A 16,007-nucleotide genomic window follows, 5' to 3' on the forward strand; every position below is an offset into this window, starting at 1 on the left:
GACTGTGTCCGTTCACCATGCTGTCCCCGGGGCCCAGCACAAGGGAAGGAAGAAAGGGAGGGACCGCTGGTCCCCTGAATTCCCAGTTTTCTGATCTCCTCTACCCCAGCTGCACATAAGGAACAGAATCACAGAAGCAGCACAGGGCTGGGGGTCAGAGAGCCTGGCACCCACGTTCAGTTGAGTCTGCAGGCAAATCCCTGAGTCTGGGCTCGCATCTGCTCATTTGTACAGAGGAGGAGGGCACGCCTGCCCTCCCTCCGTAACTGAGCCTTTGCGAGAGGAAAGCAAAAACATGCATTGGGAGCTTCATAGACTGTAGAGTCCTGGAGAACCCAAGCAGATGCTCATTGCTGCTCTGTGACTGGCTCCCACTTCTCCCGCAGGGTTGTGAGCTTTCAGAGCACTGGCTAGTTGGGGTCCTGTCTGTCTGTTTCCCCCAAGCCTCAGCGCACTGCATACGTAGCCCAGCTTTTGGGGCAGGACGTGGGGCCAGAACTGAGCCAGGCAGAAGAGTTCGCAGGAATGGAGGAGCCCTCAGGCTGGGTGTGTGCTAGGGAATCCTAGCACTCAGTGTGTTGAATGGAGGCAGCGGTGAATGAATCAATGAAGGACCCACTCAGAGTTCCCGTGGTGGCGCAGTGGAAACGAATCCGTCTAGTATCCACAAGGATGGGGGGTCAATCCCTGGCCGCACTCAGTGCATGAAGGATCCGGCATTGCTGTGAGCTGTGATGTAGGTCACAGACGCGGCTCGGATCCCGAGTTGCTATGGCTGTGGTGTAGGCCGGCAGCTGTAGCCCCAATTCAACCCCTAGCCTGGGCACTTCCATATGCCACGGTGTGGCCCTAAAAGACAAAAAATAATAATAATAAATAAAAATGAAGGACCCATTCAGCATGTGAATGGGTGAACTCAGAGACTGGATGGATTCATGGATTCCTGAATGGTTCCATGGATGGACAAATGGACTCCAGGAATGCCTGGCTGCCAGCCCTAGCCAGGGAGAAGTGTGTCCTCACGTCACCTGAGTCTGGGGGCCAGTCTGGGGGCCAGATGGCCATGGACTCACCTGAGAAGCTGACTTTTTAGGGCTGAAGCCCTCATGTTTGGGGGAACAGCCTGGGGAGGTGGTGCTGCCGGAGGACGCGGAGGCCTTGCCACTGTCTGTGAACCAGGAAAAGGGCAGGAACGGCGAGCCCCCCGACCTGCTGGAGCCCTCCACCGACTCCCTGTGGAGAGAGCACCCCGCATGGGTGTGGGCACCAAGGCTGGGGCAGGAGGCCCACAGGGAGTCAAAAGCAGAAGCTGTGGCTGAGGGGCTGTGGGTACGTCTTACCTGCTGCCCATGGACAGGCGATTGCTGCCCTTCTCCTTCCGGCTCTTGCTCGTGGATGCTCGGCGTAAGGTGACCCTGTGGGGAGGGCAAGGAGGAGTGGGACCATGCTACCCACGTGCTAACCCTCCCCCAAGCCTTCAGGTCTGGCCCCCTTCTCCACTCACCCCAGGTCCAGGAACTTGCGGCGCGTCTTCTTATCCAGGCCGATGGTAGGGCTGGCGGGCTCAGGTGGGCTGGCATCCCGGCTGTCATCTTTTGAGGAAGAGAAGGAAGGAAAGAGCCTTTGACTGCCTCCTCCAGCTGCCGGTGAGGTGGTAGAAATTCTCTTGACTTAGCATCACGCAGCCTGGCTCTGGTGCCCTTCACTGGCTGTGTGACCTAGGACGAGTCACTACCTCTCTGAGCTTCCTGCATCTTAACGATGGGAATAATAACCCTGCCTATTTCATGGGACCTAACTGGATGTTTATGGGAGCCTTACACAAACCATAAACCACTCTGGAAACGTAGGAACCACCACTCTTTACTGTTAATTTTATCAGAGCCCACTTGTAACCGGCCTTCCAATCTCGGCTCACATGTCACTTCCTCAGAGAAGCCTTCCAGGATGCTTTTACCCCGATATGTGCTCTCCTGCCCTGTGTACCATTTCTCAATAGCATTCACTACTTTTTTTTTCTTTTTCTTTTTCTTTTTTCTGTTTGGCTTTTTAGGGCTGCACCCTCGCATATGGAAGTTCCCAGGCTGGGGGTCAATCAGAGCTGTAGCTGCTGGCCTACACCACAGCCATAGCAACTGCCAGATCCAAGCCACTCTGCAACCTACATCGCAGCTCAGGGCAACGCTAGGTCCTTAACCCACTGAGCGAAGTCAGGGATCAAACCCCCGTCTTCATGGATACTAAGCTGGATTCGATACCGCTGAGCCACAACAGGAACTCCAGCACTTATTACATCTTGTAACTATGCGTTTAATTAAGGGATGGTTTGATTGCTTCCTCCTTAAAGTGTAAGAAATTATTTGATTACTTCTCCTCGAAACTGCTAGCCCCAAGAGGACGGAAGCTGCGTCTGCGTGCTCTTTTGTGTGCCCGGGTGCCCCCCAGTGTCTGGCACATCTTAAGACGCTCGGGAAAGGAGGGAATGAACCGTGGTCTTTCCTCTCTACCGTCCCGTCCAGCCACCCTGTCCCTCCGATCCCGCCGCCACGCGCTTGGCCCACGGGACTGATTGCCGGCAGGGGGCGCTGCGCGGGCTGCCGCTCACCTTCGCTGTGCGGCTCGGCTCGGGGGTGGCGGCGCACGAAGCTGGGCGAGCTGTCGGACGAGGGCGCTGAGCGGGGCGGCGAGCCCGAGGCGGCGGCCAGGCCCTCGTGCGAGGCGGCGTTGTGCAGGGGCCGGTAGCGTGCGAGCGGCGAGGGCGGCGGCTCGTCCTCGTCCAGGCTGCGCCGCAACCCTGGGGGCTCCAGGCAGAAGGAGCCCCCGGCCGGGGACCCGGGGCCCGAGTGCAGAGGCGAGCGCAACCTGTGCAAGGGGCTCCCGCAGCCGTCGGTCACCTGGGGGAGGGGCAGCTGCTCACCAACAACCCTCCTCCTCTCCTCTTGGGGGGGTGGCGGGACCCCTAAGTCCTTCCCGGGCCTGGAGGGAGGGTTTCCTCGTGCCCATGGGCCGAGGGGCGTCTGAGCAGCGAGAGGTGGGAGATGGGTCTTCCAGTCACACAGGCTGGAGCTGGATCCCACCTCCTTCGTTTACTAACCGTGGTTTTGTTAGTGAACCTCTCAGCCTCAGTTTCCTCATCTGGAAGATGGGGATAATTGCCTTCCTTGAAAGGATGAAATGGGGGAGGTCCCGTCGTGGCTCAGTGGTTAACGAATCTAACCAGGAACCATGAGGTTGTGGGTTCGATCCCTGGCCTTGCTCAGGGGGTGAAGGATCCGGCATTGCCGTGAGCTGTGGTGTAGGTTGCAGACACGGCTAGGATCCTGCGTTGCTGTGGCTTTGGCATAGGCCAGCGGCTTCAGCTCCGATTTGACCCCTAGCCTGGGAACCTCCATATGCTGCAGGAGCAGCCCAAGAAATGGCAAAAAGACAAAAAAAAAAAAATATATATATATATAGATATATATATCTATATATATATATATATATAGAATGAAATGAGCCAGAATTGAACTGCAGCTAATTATTTGTTAGCCTGATTATGTCAGAAGTCAGGGAGTGTGATTTCCCCTGGAAGAGTAGTTTGGAGGGATTCTCCAGGGGCAAGAAGGGGGTGCTGTGTATGATTGAGGGGATTGCCCCAACCTTGCCTCCGGGCCCATCGGAGCCTTCACCGTCCTCTGTGGAGCTGGCACTGTCCCGAAGTCTGGAGCGGGAGGGCCGGTGTCTCCGGCCCTTGGCCAGCAGTTGGGCCCGGGCTTTGTGTAAACTGCTGTCCAGTCTGACGGTCTCTGGCACGGCCAAGTCCAAGTCTGCAAACCAGCGAAGGGAGACAGACACCAGACACATGAGGACCCCAGGCCCAGAGGACCACCTTAAGTGGCCACCTGCCCTCACACCCAGACATTCAGCAAACGTCTCTGAGTGCCGGGCACTGGGCGTCCAGATGAGACGGAAAATCATATCTCTCACAGTCTCCCTGGGAGCTGGACATGTCATCTTGGACACGCTGCAGCGCGATGCAACCTGCCACGGGCCCAGAGGAGGACTTGGATGGGTTGGAGGAGGAAACCCAAAGCGGTCTTAAGCTCTGGGTGGGAGTTTAATGAGAAAGGAGGTTTGCAAAACCAAACCGGTCTATGCAAGGCTGGGAGGAAGGGAAGCCGGAGCCAGGAGGTGGAGGAGGGGGGGGACAGGATCAGGCAGCTCCAGGGCCATGGGAGGGCGGGTTTGTGGAGGACAGAACTGGAGGATGAAGCCAAAGAGAGCATGATGGTAATGGCTCCCATTGAAGAAGTGCCAACTACACACCAGGAAGGTACCGACATCACCTCCCCGACTCAAAACCACCCATGGGCTGGGGACTGCCATTAGGGACATTTCACAGCTGAGCAAACGGAGGATCAGAGAGGTTACGTCTCCTCACTGAGGCCAGCAGCTGGGCACTGGTCCAGGATTTGAGCCTAGCTCACCTAGCTGCAGAAACGAGCCCTACTGGGGACACTGGCTGGCTGTGCCGTGCTCAGGGTCTCACTCTGAGACAGCACTGCTGAGCATCTAGAGGGCTCACGGTTGAACCGGAACAGAGGGGACTCCCCCCGCCCCACAACTCAAGCCAGTGGCAGTGGCAGAGAGGAAGGCCCACAGACCCCCGAGGCCTGTCTCTCCCATCCTGGGGACCATGCTCCAGGGCTAGGTACTGGATAAGGACGTGGAGGAAGAGGAGGCAAACCCAGCGGATCATGCATGAACCCTGCTGCTCCAAATTTCACTTTCCATTTGCTCCACCTGAGAGTGCAACCTTTGCTCTGCATTCTCCAGGCAGAGAAAGTTCTTTGCAGACCTCAGCATGGATTAAAGCCTTTCTTCACCCCTCCAGGCTCCCTGGATCCCAGGGACCCCTGTCCCACCACTCACACCCACCCTGCCTTGCCTGCTCCTCTTTCTCTTGCCTGCAGACACCCCTAAGCCACCCCAGCGGCCGAACTACCATAGCCTATTTCCAGCCCTGAGCCTCCCCCTGAATTCCAAACCTGGGCACCTCAACACCTGCCAGGGAACCTGCCACATCAAAAGTACCTAGGCATCTCAAACTCAACCTATCAAAAGAACCCACCAGAGTTCCCGTCGTGGCTCAGCGGAAATGAATCCGACTAGGAACCATGAAGTTGTGGGTTCGATCCCTGGCCTCGCTCAGTGGGTTAAGGATCAGGCGTTGCCATGAGCTGTCGAAGACTCGGCTCAGATCCCGCATTGCTATGGCTCTGGGGTAGGCCAGTGGCTACAGCTCTGATTTGACCCTTAGCCTGGGAACCTCCATATGCCACAGGTGTAGCCCTAAAAAGCAAAAAAAAAAAAAAAAAAAAAAAGAACCCACCTCGATGCCTCCAACTAGTTCTCTGTCCCCTGGCTCGGTGAAAGACTCCATTGTCCACCCAATCACCCCTCTCAGACACCTCTGAGCTCCCTTCCCCTTAGATCCAGACCCAGTTGGTAATTCATGTGTCCAGCTGCCTTCCTGACACCTCCACTCGGATGTCCAATCCAACCGGCATTTTCAATGTACATGTCAAACTTGGACTCCTGAACTCCCACCCACAAGCTGCTCCTCCCCAGATGCCCATCTCGGTGAATGGCAGCCCCATCCTTCCAGCTGCTCAGGCCAAACCCTGGAGTCACCCTTGACTGACTCCTCCCTCTCCCTCCCACCCTGGAAACTGATCCACCCACAATTCCTCTTAACTCTACTTACGAACTGCATGTAGACATACATAGTGAAATATTTATGGTGAAATGACATGAGGTTTTGGACTAGGTTCAAAATAATCCAGGAGACTAGGAGTGGAGAGTGGAAGACGATGTAGATGAAACCAGATGGTTCATAAGGGAGTTCCCTTCATGGCTCAGTGGTTAACGAACCCGACTAGGATCCATGAGGATACAAGGTCGAGCCCTGGCCTCACTCAGTGGGTTAAGGATCCAGTGTTGCCATGAGCTGTGGTGTAGGTTGCAGACATGGCTTGGATCCCGAGTTGCTGTGGCTGTGGCGTAGGACAACAGCTACAGCTCTGATTCACCCGCTAGCCTGGGAACCTCCATATGCCACAAGTGTGGCTCTAAAAACCAAAAAAAAAAAAAAAAAAAAAAAAAAGGTCCGTGAGTTGATGGTCACTGGGGTTGAGTGAACGATGGAGTACATTGTACTGGTCTCTCTATATTTGATTTCTCACAATAAAGTATTTTTTGGGAGTTCCCACTGTGGTGTAATGGGATCAGTGGCGTCTCTGCAGCGCCAGGAGGAAGGCTCAATTCCAGGCACAGTGGGTGAAAGGATCTGGCATTGCTGCAGCTGTGGTGCAGGTTGCAGCTGCCCATCTGGGATTTGACCCCTGGCTGGGGAACTTCCATATGCCATGGGGCAGCCGAAAATAAAAATTGTTTAAAAATTAAGTATTGTTTACATGTGTCTGTGTACACACACTTACATACGTGTGTCCATGTGGGAAGAAAGAGGAGGAGAGAGGAGAGAGAAGGGGAGGAGGAGCTCACAGCATCCCCCCTCTAGGTCACCGTCACCTCTTGCCTCAGTTCGTACAGATTCTCCCAGCTGGTCCTCCCTCTGCCTCCCTTTCTCACTTACAGCCTATTTTCAACACAGCAGCCAGAGTGATCCTGATAAAACATGTCAGCTCGTGTCTCTCCTCCGCGCAAAACTTCCATCTGACACAGGGTAAGAGGCCTCCAGACTCCGGCCTGGCACAGTGGGTTAAAGATCTGGCGTTGCCTGCAGCTGCGGTCGAGGTCAAAGCTGCGGCTCGGATCCGACCCCTGGCTCCAGAGCTCCATGTGCCGGAGGGCGGACAGAGATTGAAAAAAAAAATGTTTTTCCTATATCATTTATCATTCTCTGGCATACCATATATTTTACTTAGTTTATTGTCTCTCTCCACCCATGCAAATGTCAGCTCCACGAAGGCAGATGTTTCTCTATTTTCTTTTTTTTTTTTTTTAAGGCTGCACCCATGGCACATGGAGGGTTCCCAGGCTAGGGGTCCAATCAGAGCTACAGCTGTCAGCCTACGCCACAGTCACGCCAGATCCTTAACCCACTGAGCAAGGCCAGGGATCGAACCTGCAACCTCATGGTTCCTAGTCAGATTCATTCCTGCTGTGCCACAACGGGAACTCCAGATGTTTCTCTCTTTTGCTCATTGCTCTAACAGGCATAGACTGGTGTGTGAGTGTGTGTGTGTGTGTGTGTGTGTGTGTGTCTGAGGGAGTGTGCATGTGTGTGTGTTCTAAGTGCTATAGCTCATTCAAACCTCCCACAACCACAACCCAAGGAGGAAGAGACTCAAGGAATCCCCAGGGCAGCCTCGATTCGCCTAAGGCTGTGCAGCTGGCAAAGAGCAGGGTGGGGTTATAGACAGTCTGGCTCCAGAGGCTCAGTATCTAACTACCAACCCTGCTCTACCTCCTCTGCAGCAGAGGTGGGAGTGACTTGTGAGTCCACATGTGTACTTTACAGGTGGGAAAATTGAGATTTGGAGAGGAAGGTTTGGCCCAGGTGCAGAGGGAGTTAAAGACAGCAGGCAGGGCTCCAGGAGGGGGGAGCTGAGACCCACCCCCTACCTGTCAAGTGCTCAGCTGGTGCCAGGGAGAAAGGCCCTTTGCCCCTGAATCTGGGCCACATCAAGACCATGGTCATTTTGGAGTTCCCATCGTGGTTCAGCGGAAACAAATCTGACTAGCATCCATGAGGATGCGGGTTCAATCCCTGGCCTCACTCAGTGGGTTAAGGATCTGGCATTGCCGTGAGCTGTGGTGTAGGTCGAAGATGCAGCTTGGATCCCGCGTTGCTGTGGCTCTGGCGTAGGGTGGCAGCTGCAGCTCCGGTTAGACCCCTAGCCTGGGAACCTCCATATGCCATGGGAGCAGCCCTAGAAAAGGCAAAACGACAAAAAAAAAAAAAAAAGACCATGGTCATTTTGGATTTCCCGTCGTGCATCAGCAGAAACAAATCTGACTAGCATCCATGAGGATGCGAGTTTGATCCCTGACCTCGCTCAGTGGGTTAAGGATCCAGTGTTGCCGTGAGCTGTGGTGTAGGTCCAAGATGCGGCTCGGATCCAGCACTGATGTGGCTTGGCAGTGGTGTAGGCCAGTGGCTACAGCTCTGATTCGCCCCCTAGCCTGGGAACCTGCGGCCCTAAAAAAAAGACCAAAAAAAAAAAAAAAAAAAGAAAGAAAGAAAAGACCATAGTCATTTTACTATGGAGGATCTAGGGAGCAAAGGCACCCCCAAGGGGCTTGTTTGTTTTTGCTTTTGGGGGCCGCACCCCCGGCATATGGAAGTTCCTGGACTAGGGATCTAATCGAAGCTACAGCTGCCGGCCTACACCACAGCCACAGCAATGCCAGATCCAAGCCGAGTCTACAAGCTACACCGCAGCTCATGGCAACGCTGGATCCTTAACCCACTGAGCAAGGCCAGGGATCGAACCAACATCCTGATAGATACTAGTCGGATTCATCTCCACTGCGCCACAACAGGAATTCTGGGCCTGGAGGGTTTTGAGGCAAGGCGGGGCCAGCCTCCCCTTCAGTCCCTTGCTCTACTGCAACCCATTCCCCACTTGTTCCATCCCTCCCTCCATCTCTCTTTCCCTCTTCCTCTCACCTAGTCTCTCCCTGGGCCTCAGCCCAGCCCTTAGCAGTGGGAAGTCATGAATATTTCATTGCCTTTCTCTTCAGAAACCTGGCCAGGCAGGCTGGCTAGCAGGTCAGGGAGAAGGAAAACAGGAAGGGCTGGGAGCAGGCCAAGAGGGGAGGCTGAAAAGCCCGAAGAAGAGGGAGCTCATCTCCATCAGACCAGAGGTCAGGCTGAGCCTGGGTGTGGATGCAGAGACTCAGAGTCTGAGGCCCAGAGGCAGTTCAAGGCTGGAAGAGTTCCCAAGGCAAAGGCTCCACGCCCGGGCCCCAGGGAGCCCCGGATGGGAAGCAGTGTTCCCCCAGGAGCTGGGAGGCGGCAGTTCCTGGCATGGCCAGGGCTCTTGGCAGCAGCAGGGGCGGGGGATGAAGTGAGCAGGGGAGGGGGGCAGAGGGCAGGGAGGTTAGAGAGGAGGCAGAGGAAGACAAGCTGAAGGCCCTGGGGCACTCCCCACCTGGAGGCCCCTCCTGGCTTCAGAGTCCTGAAGGCTACACACACCCCTTACTGGCTTTCTGCCACCACCTGTTCTGCTCTATGTTCTGTTGCTCACTGACTCCTCCACCGAATCCAGCTAGGAAAGAGCCTTGCCACTGCAGTGCATGATGGGAGCTCTGCCCTACTGGTGGTCTTTCTCTGATCCACACAATAGAAAGACCGCAGCGGTAAAGAACCAGACTAATATCCATGAGGATGCAGGTTCGATCCCTGGCCTCGCTCATGGGCTCAGTGGGTTCAGGATCAGGCATTGCCATGAGCTACACAGGGTAGGTCACAGATTCGGCCTGGATCTGGCGTTGCTGTGGCTGTGGCGTAGGCTGGCAGCGGCAGCTCTGATTCAACCCCTAGCCTGGGAACTTCCATATATGGAGGGTGTGGTCCTAAAAAGCCAACAATGACAACAGAAAAGAAAGACTGCAGGGGTAAGTGGGGTGGGGGGGCGGTGTCCATGAACCCCAGTGTGTACAGAGGGGCTGGCCTGGGGGAGTTAAGCTGAGCGTGTGTTCTGCATTGATTTCCATGTGCATCCATGCAGGTGAGGTCCCGTATTTATGAAACTTGGTGAAGTGTGTCACCTGGGCTGAGGGATTTGGGTGTACCGCACAGTGATGGCCGGCAGGGACTTAGGCAGTCTGTGGTTCGAGTCCCAGCCCTGCCACTCATCTGCCATGGGATCCTTATTTGTTTTAATTTTTTTATTATTTTTAAACCTGTATCGAAGTCTAGTTGATTTCCTATGTTGTGTTAGTTTCTGCTGTACAGCAAAGTGGCTCAGTTAGACACGTATGTATCCTTTCTCACTTTCTTTTCCATTCTGTTTGTCTCAGGATAGGGAATATAGTCGGCTGTGCTGTACAGTAGGATCTTACTGTTTATCCACCCTAGATAGGCTAGTTTCACGTGATTTTTTTTTTTAATCTGTCTTTTTCTAGGGCCGCACCCGAGGCATATGGAGGTTCCCAGGTCGAGTCAGAGCTACAGCTGCCTGCCTACGCCACAACCACAGCAACACCAGATCCGAGCCACATCTGCGACCTACAGCACAGCTCACGGCAACGCCAGATCCTTAACCCACTAAGCAGGGCCAGGGATTGAACCTGCAACCCCACGGTTCCTAGTCGGATTCATCAACCACTGAGCCACGACGGGAACTCCTCCGTGTGATTTTTAAAGCCAGCCACTTCAGTGCTCTGCATCCTAGGCTCATTATCTGCAAAAGGGGCACACTTCTTAGCATTACTGTGGGGGTGAAACGATCCAGTACATGTGAGATGGGGATGCTAGCCTCGTACCTGGCATAAAGCAAGCACTTAATAAGTGGGAACACTTTTTTTTTTCTTTTTAGGCCTGCACCTGCAGCATACGGAGGTTCCCAGGCTAGGGGTTGAATTGGAGCTGCAGCCGCCGGCCTACGCCACAGCCTCAGCAACGCAGGATCTGAGCTGCGTCTGCAATCGACACCAGTATAAGTGGGAACACTTATATTATTGTTTTTGTTGTTGTAATTGTTGCTCAGAGAGAGGAGACAAAGAATCAGCTTGGAAGGTCAGTGCACGCGCACGCACACACACACACACACACACAAAATGAAGTCCCCAAGGGACTCCCCCTCCCTCAATGCCCAGTAGCCTTGGCTAGAGATAGAGCCAAATAGATCTTACCAAAAACCTCATCCACAGGTTCTCGGAGCTTTGAAGAAGCCATGACTCAAGAAAGCTGGAGAGGCCAAGGGGAAAGAGAGAGATAAAAAGACCATGAATGAGAAGTTCAGCTTAGTGGACAGAGTTCCCGTCGTGGCGCAGTGGTTAACGAATTCAACTAGGAACCATGAGGTTGCAGGTTCGATCCCTGGCCTTGCTCAGTGGGTTAAAGATCCGGCATTGCTGTGAGCTGTGATGTAGGTCGAAGATGCGGTTCGGACCAAAAAAAAAAAAAAAAAAAAAAAAGAGGTTCAGCTTAGTGGAGGCCAGGCTGCTTGCTCCTGGCCTTCCGGCCCCTTCCCTTCCAACTCTTCCTGCGGGTCCTGGAAGAGAAGTTGTCTGAACCACTCCCCAGACTGTGGGGTCAGGGCAGGAGGCAGAAGCAGAAGGGCAGGGATAGAAGCAAGTCCAGGGTGTAGACACAGGCTGAGTGCTGCGGTCCTGGCCTGAGCTGATGGGCTGAGTGCCCCCACACATGTCACCGAACTTCCCCCCTTCACTGTCTAGGGCCTTTCCATCATTAGCATTCCCTAAAAACTTTTTTTTTTTTGTCTTTTTGCCTTTTCTTGAGCCACTCCCGTGGCATATGGAGGTTCCCAGGCTAGGGGTCTAATTGGAGCTGTAGCCACTCGCCTACACCAGAGCCACAGCAACACAGGATCTGAGCCAAGTCTGCGACCCACACCACAGCTCACGGCAACGCCAGATCCTCAACCCACTGAGCAAGGCCAGGGAGCGAACCCGCAACCTCATGGTTCCTAGTTGGATCCGTTAACCACCGCACCATGACGGGAACTCCTCTCTAAAAGCTTTTACTGACCATAAATTGTCTGACATCAAATCTGGGAGCTTATTAAATCCAATCTTCTCATTTTATAAAGAAATAGATGGGAGAATGACTGACCTAAGATCACATAACGAGTTAATGGCAAAACCCAAAGCAGAACCCAGTTCTCCCATCCACCCTCTACCTGCTTCCCTACTTGTCCATGTCTCTACTTGTCTAGTCACCCATCCATTCATTCACCCATCCATCATCCATCCAACCATCTATCTCTCCAACCACCCATCCAGCATCCACCCCCATCCAACCACTCACCCATTTTTACATCCATCAATTTCTACCATCCACCCATCCATCAGTCAGTCCTGCCTCCCCCCACCCCCATCACTGGTGCGCTCACCACCTGCCTTCCTGAACATGAGCTGTTCAGGAAGCTGGCATCAGCAGCAGGGCAACGGTTCTTGACAAACTCACAGTTGTCACAGTTCTAGACAGACTCACAGATGCACAAGGGTATAAGGCGTACTCGCAGCGGAACAGTGGACAGCCAGATCTCTATGATGCATCAAGTATGTTCTGGGGAGAAGTACCGCTGGGTAGGGGTTTGGTTTTGTTTTATTTGTGGGAAGCAAAGAAGGAAGGGCAGGTGGGGAAGTGGGATAGATGCCGCTGCTTCCTAGCAGATGAAGGATTGCGGCATCTCTAAGCCACAGCCTAGGTGTTAGAGAGGCAGGGGAATACCAGATGAGGGTGCGGGGAGGGAGGATGCTTAGAGGCAGGGACACAGTTCTCAGGGCTGGGAACATGATCTCCAGTTACTTCCGACACTCGGGTCCCCATGAGAAGGGCTGGGCACTGGATTAGACTGTACATTTGACAGGTGTAAGAAAGCTAAGCCACATACCCGCTGGGTTCATGTCCAACCCTCCCTTCTGTTCGTACACAGGTATCATCTCACTGCGGTCTGGCCAGGCTTGGGATTCTGAATATCCCCACTTTACAGATGGGAAAACTGAGAAGCAGGGGATAAGAGGCAGGACTCAACCTTGACCCCGGTCTCCTGCCCTTCAGCTCTATCCTGGGTGATGACCCTCCAAGAGCTGTGAAGGCTGCTCTTGAGGAAAGGATGCTGCTGGGAGAAGGGACAGGAGTAAAGGCAGGGGAGCTGATCCATACACGCTAGGACCAGATAAGCTTCAAAACCACCTCCACCTCAGGCTCCATGGATGCTTGAGGCTGAAAGCAGGAAGTGAGGTATTAGAAGGGGCCAGGGGAGTTCCTATCGTGGCTCAGTGGTTAACAAATCCGACTAGGAGCCATGAGGTTGCAGGTTCATTCCCTGGCCTTGCTCAGTGGGTTAAGGATCTGGTGTAGCCGTGAGCTGTGGTGTAGATTGCAGACTTGGCTTGGATCTGGCGTTGCTGTGGCTCTGGTGTAGGCCGGCGGCTTCAGCTCCAATTAGACCCCTAGCCTGGGAACCTCCATATGCCATGGATGTGGCCCTAGAAAAATACAAAAAAAGAAAAAAGAGAAAAAATAGAAGGGGCCAGGGATATGGACTCTCGAGTATCCTCCTGCCTTTTTTTTTTTTTTCTTCTTGGGGGCTCTGGTGTAGCATATGGAAGTTACCAGGCTAGGGGTCGAATCAGAGCTACAACTGCCAGCCTATACCACAGCCACAGTAACACCAGATCCAAGCTGAGTCTGCAAACTTCACCCCGGCTCATGGCAACGCAGGATCCTTTAACCCACTGAGCGAGGTCAGGGATGGAACCCACATCCTCATGGATACTAGTTCGTTTTGTTACCTCTGAGCCACAATGGGAATGCCCTGTCTACATAATTTCTAAATTTACCCTTCCCCACCACTAGGAAATTAATCATTTTTCCTACTTCATTAATTCCCTACCTGGGTCATATCTCCCCCACATCAGACAGAGGTTCCTGAAGAGAGGGGCCAGTTGCATCACACTAGGGACTCTCTGAAGATAAGGACTGCCTCTCCCATCAGCGTGGAGGCTCCCTGAGGGCCACAGTGGTGCTTCTTCTCTTACACTACCTGAGAATGGAGATCCCATGTGCTCTTTTTCTTTTTTCCTTTTTTTTTTTTTTTTTTTTTCTTTTTTGGCTGCCCTGGAGCATATAAAGTTCCCCGGTCAGGAATCAGTTCCAAGCCGCAGTTGCGACCTACACCGCGGCTCTGGCAACTCCAGATCCTTAACCCACTGTGCTGGGTCGGGGATCCACCCTGCATCCTCATGCTCCAGAGATGCCACTCTTCCCGATTCCACTGCACCACAGCGGGAACTCCCCCACTGGCCCCACAAGGTCCCTGTCCAGAGTGGAGACCCTTTTGTGGGTGCCCTCCTCTCTCAGGTACCCTCTGGGCTGCAGCTTCGAGGTCACACCAGTGCCCAATCCATTCTGATGGATTGACAGATGGACAAACTGTTGTGGTTCCTTCTCTTCAACAGCTAACTCCCTGGGGGTGTGTATGGGAGGCCCTCCCTGCACTGTCTCATGGGGAACTCTGGGGAGCGTGACATTAGGATGTCACTAGCCCCTCACACCCAAGCCCCCCTTCTTCCAAAACTGAACCTTGGAAAATTAGACACTCCCCCCCCCATTTACGCTCCCCCATCACTGCACTTCCACACACACACACACGCACACACACTCAAACCAAGTAAATGCTACAGGGTGAAAATGAACCTGTTCTCTGGACACCGAGTCCACCAGGCCACCCCTTCCTCCCCAAACTTCCCAATTCCAGGAGGAGGATCAAGGACAAGCTTGCACCTGTCTAGGAGAAAGGGAGGCAGGGGAACTCTAAGCTTCCCAGGACCCAGGGGAAGGAGAAAGAGAAAGAAAGGGTGCACAAGCCCTGGAGAGGGAGTGGGGAGCAGGAAAGAGACAGGTTGGTGGGGAGTCAGTCCACAGAGCTGCAGGGAGGAGGAGGAAAGAGCAAGAAAGGGAGAAGCTGGAGGGCAGCCCAGCCGCCTGAGGGGCCACGGAAAGCAGTAGTAGAGACTGGGCTCCAGCAGCCCTCAGTGAAGCCCAGCAGAGGGGTGGATAGGAATAGAATCAGCTAGCAGGAGACAGCCAGCTCCTAGGGGGACAAGAAAGAGGAAAGGAGCCCCTGGAAGAGAAGAAGGAGCCCAAGAGAGAAGTGCAATTGGGAAAGCCCAGGGACAGCTGGATGGATGGCCAGAAGAGGAGGCTGGGGCAGGGGGAGGCATGTGGAGCTAGAAAAGGCGGCGACCCCCTCCCGTCCAGCCCACTGGGGGCATTGGACAAGAGTGAGATTCCCTGTACCAAGCACCGCTGGTGCTAGGGTGCGGGTGGAGGACAGGGCCCCCTCTGCACTTCCAGCCCCCTGTTCCTCCCGTCAGGGCCAAGAGGCTAGTTTCTGTCCACTCCATCTGTCCAATTCCCGCCAGGCAAGAAGGAGTTAAGCTCTCCCCCCTCCCCCAACACCAGGTTGTTGTTGGTTTTTCTTTAATTAATTTCTCCAGGCGGCGGGCAGAGGGAGAGGATTAGGGACACAAATCCAATCTCCGCCCCCTCCCCTGACAGCTCAGCACCCTAGTTCCCGTGAGGGGGGGGCCCTAGGGAAAGGGGAAGAAAGGCCCTTGTCGACCTCCCCCGCCCCCCCCCGTCCAACCGCACTCGGGGTCCCACCGCGAGCCCTAGAGACCCCCAGTTCCGCATCCCCGTCGTCCACCTCGGGGTCCTTGGGGTCCCGGTCCCTCACCTCCAGCATCTTTCATCTTCAGCGTCCGGCGCATCGGGAACCCCTTAGGCCCATGGTGCTTGGGGCGGGGGCCAGGCGGGAGCGAGGCGGGGGACTGTCACCCTGGCCGCGGGGGGCTCCGGGCTGGCTGCATCCTCTCCATCCCGGGAGTAGGGGTAGGGGTCGGCGAAGAGGCTCCTGGAGCCGGAGGGAATGTGTGTGTGGGGTGGGGGGAGTTCCGACAGAGGAGAAGGTTTGCAGGAAGCAGGAGATGCGGCGGGCGGGGCTGGACCAGAAGACCTGACAGGAGGATGCTCCGTGCGTGTGTGTGCGTGTGTGTGTGTGTGTGTGTGTGTGAGTGAGTGAGTGAGTGAGAGAGAGAGAGAGAGAGAGAGAGAGAGAGAGAGAGAGAGAGAGAGAGAGAGAAACCTCCCCGCCCCGCCAGGCCCTGCTGGACACGGGGTTCCCCGCCTGGCAGGCGGATGCTCGTAGCGCTGCGACCGCGGGGATCTGCGGGGGTCCCCAGGGAAGGGGCGATGCGGGGGCGCGTGGCGGGGAGGCCGGGAGCCTGGGAGACAAAGAACG

General features: G+C 54.7%; 1 protein-coding gene across 2 annotated transcripts in view; it reads right to left on the reverse strand.

Moving 5' to 3' along the window:
- Positions 1-16,007, reverse strand: part of SAMD14 (sterile alpha motif domain containing 14) — a 20,390-nt gene extending 4,383 nt beyond the window's left edge. The window contains exons 1-7 of one of the 2 annotated variants that reach the window (XM_021067146.1): positions 15,444-16,007; positions 10,867-10,921; positions 3,643-3,809; positions 2,606-2,894; positions 1,505-1,592; positions 1,341-1,415; positions 1,074-1,233 (exon numbers count right to left, since the gene is read on the reverse strand). In XM_021067146.1, the coding sequence (XP_020922805.1) occupies positions 1,074-1,233; positions 1,341-1,415; positions 1,505-1,592; positions 2,606-2,894; positions 3,643-3,809; positions 10,867-10,909 (822 nt within the window). In that variant the 5' untranslated portion in view covers positions 10,910-10,921; positions 15,444-16,007. The remainder of the gene's footprint in view (positions 1-1,073; positions 1,234-1,340; positions 1,416-1,504; positions 1,593-2,605; positions 2,895-3,642; positions 3,810-10,866; positions 10,922-15,443) is intronic. The other variant, XM_021067147.1, reaches the window with a different exon arrangement.

This window comes from Sus scrofa, chromosome 12, assembly GCF_000003025.6.
Source record: "Sus scrofa isolate TJ Tabasco breed Duroc chromosome 12, Sscrofa11.1, whole genome shotgun sequence".
NCBI lineage: Eukaryota > Metazoa > Chordata > Mammalia > Artiodactyla > Suidae > Sus > Sus scrofa.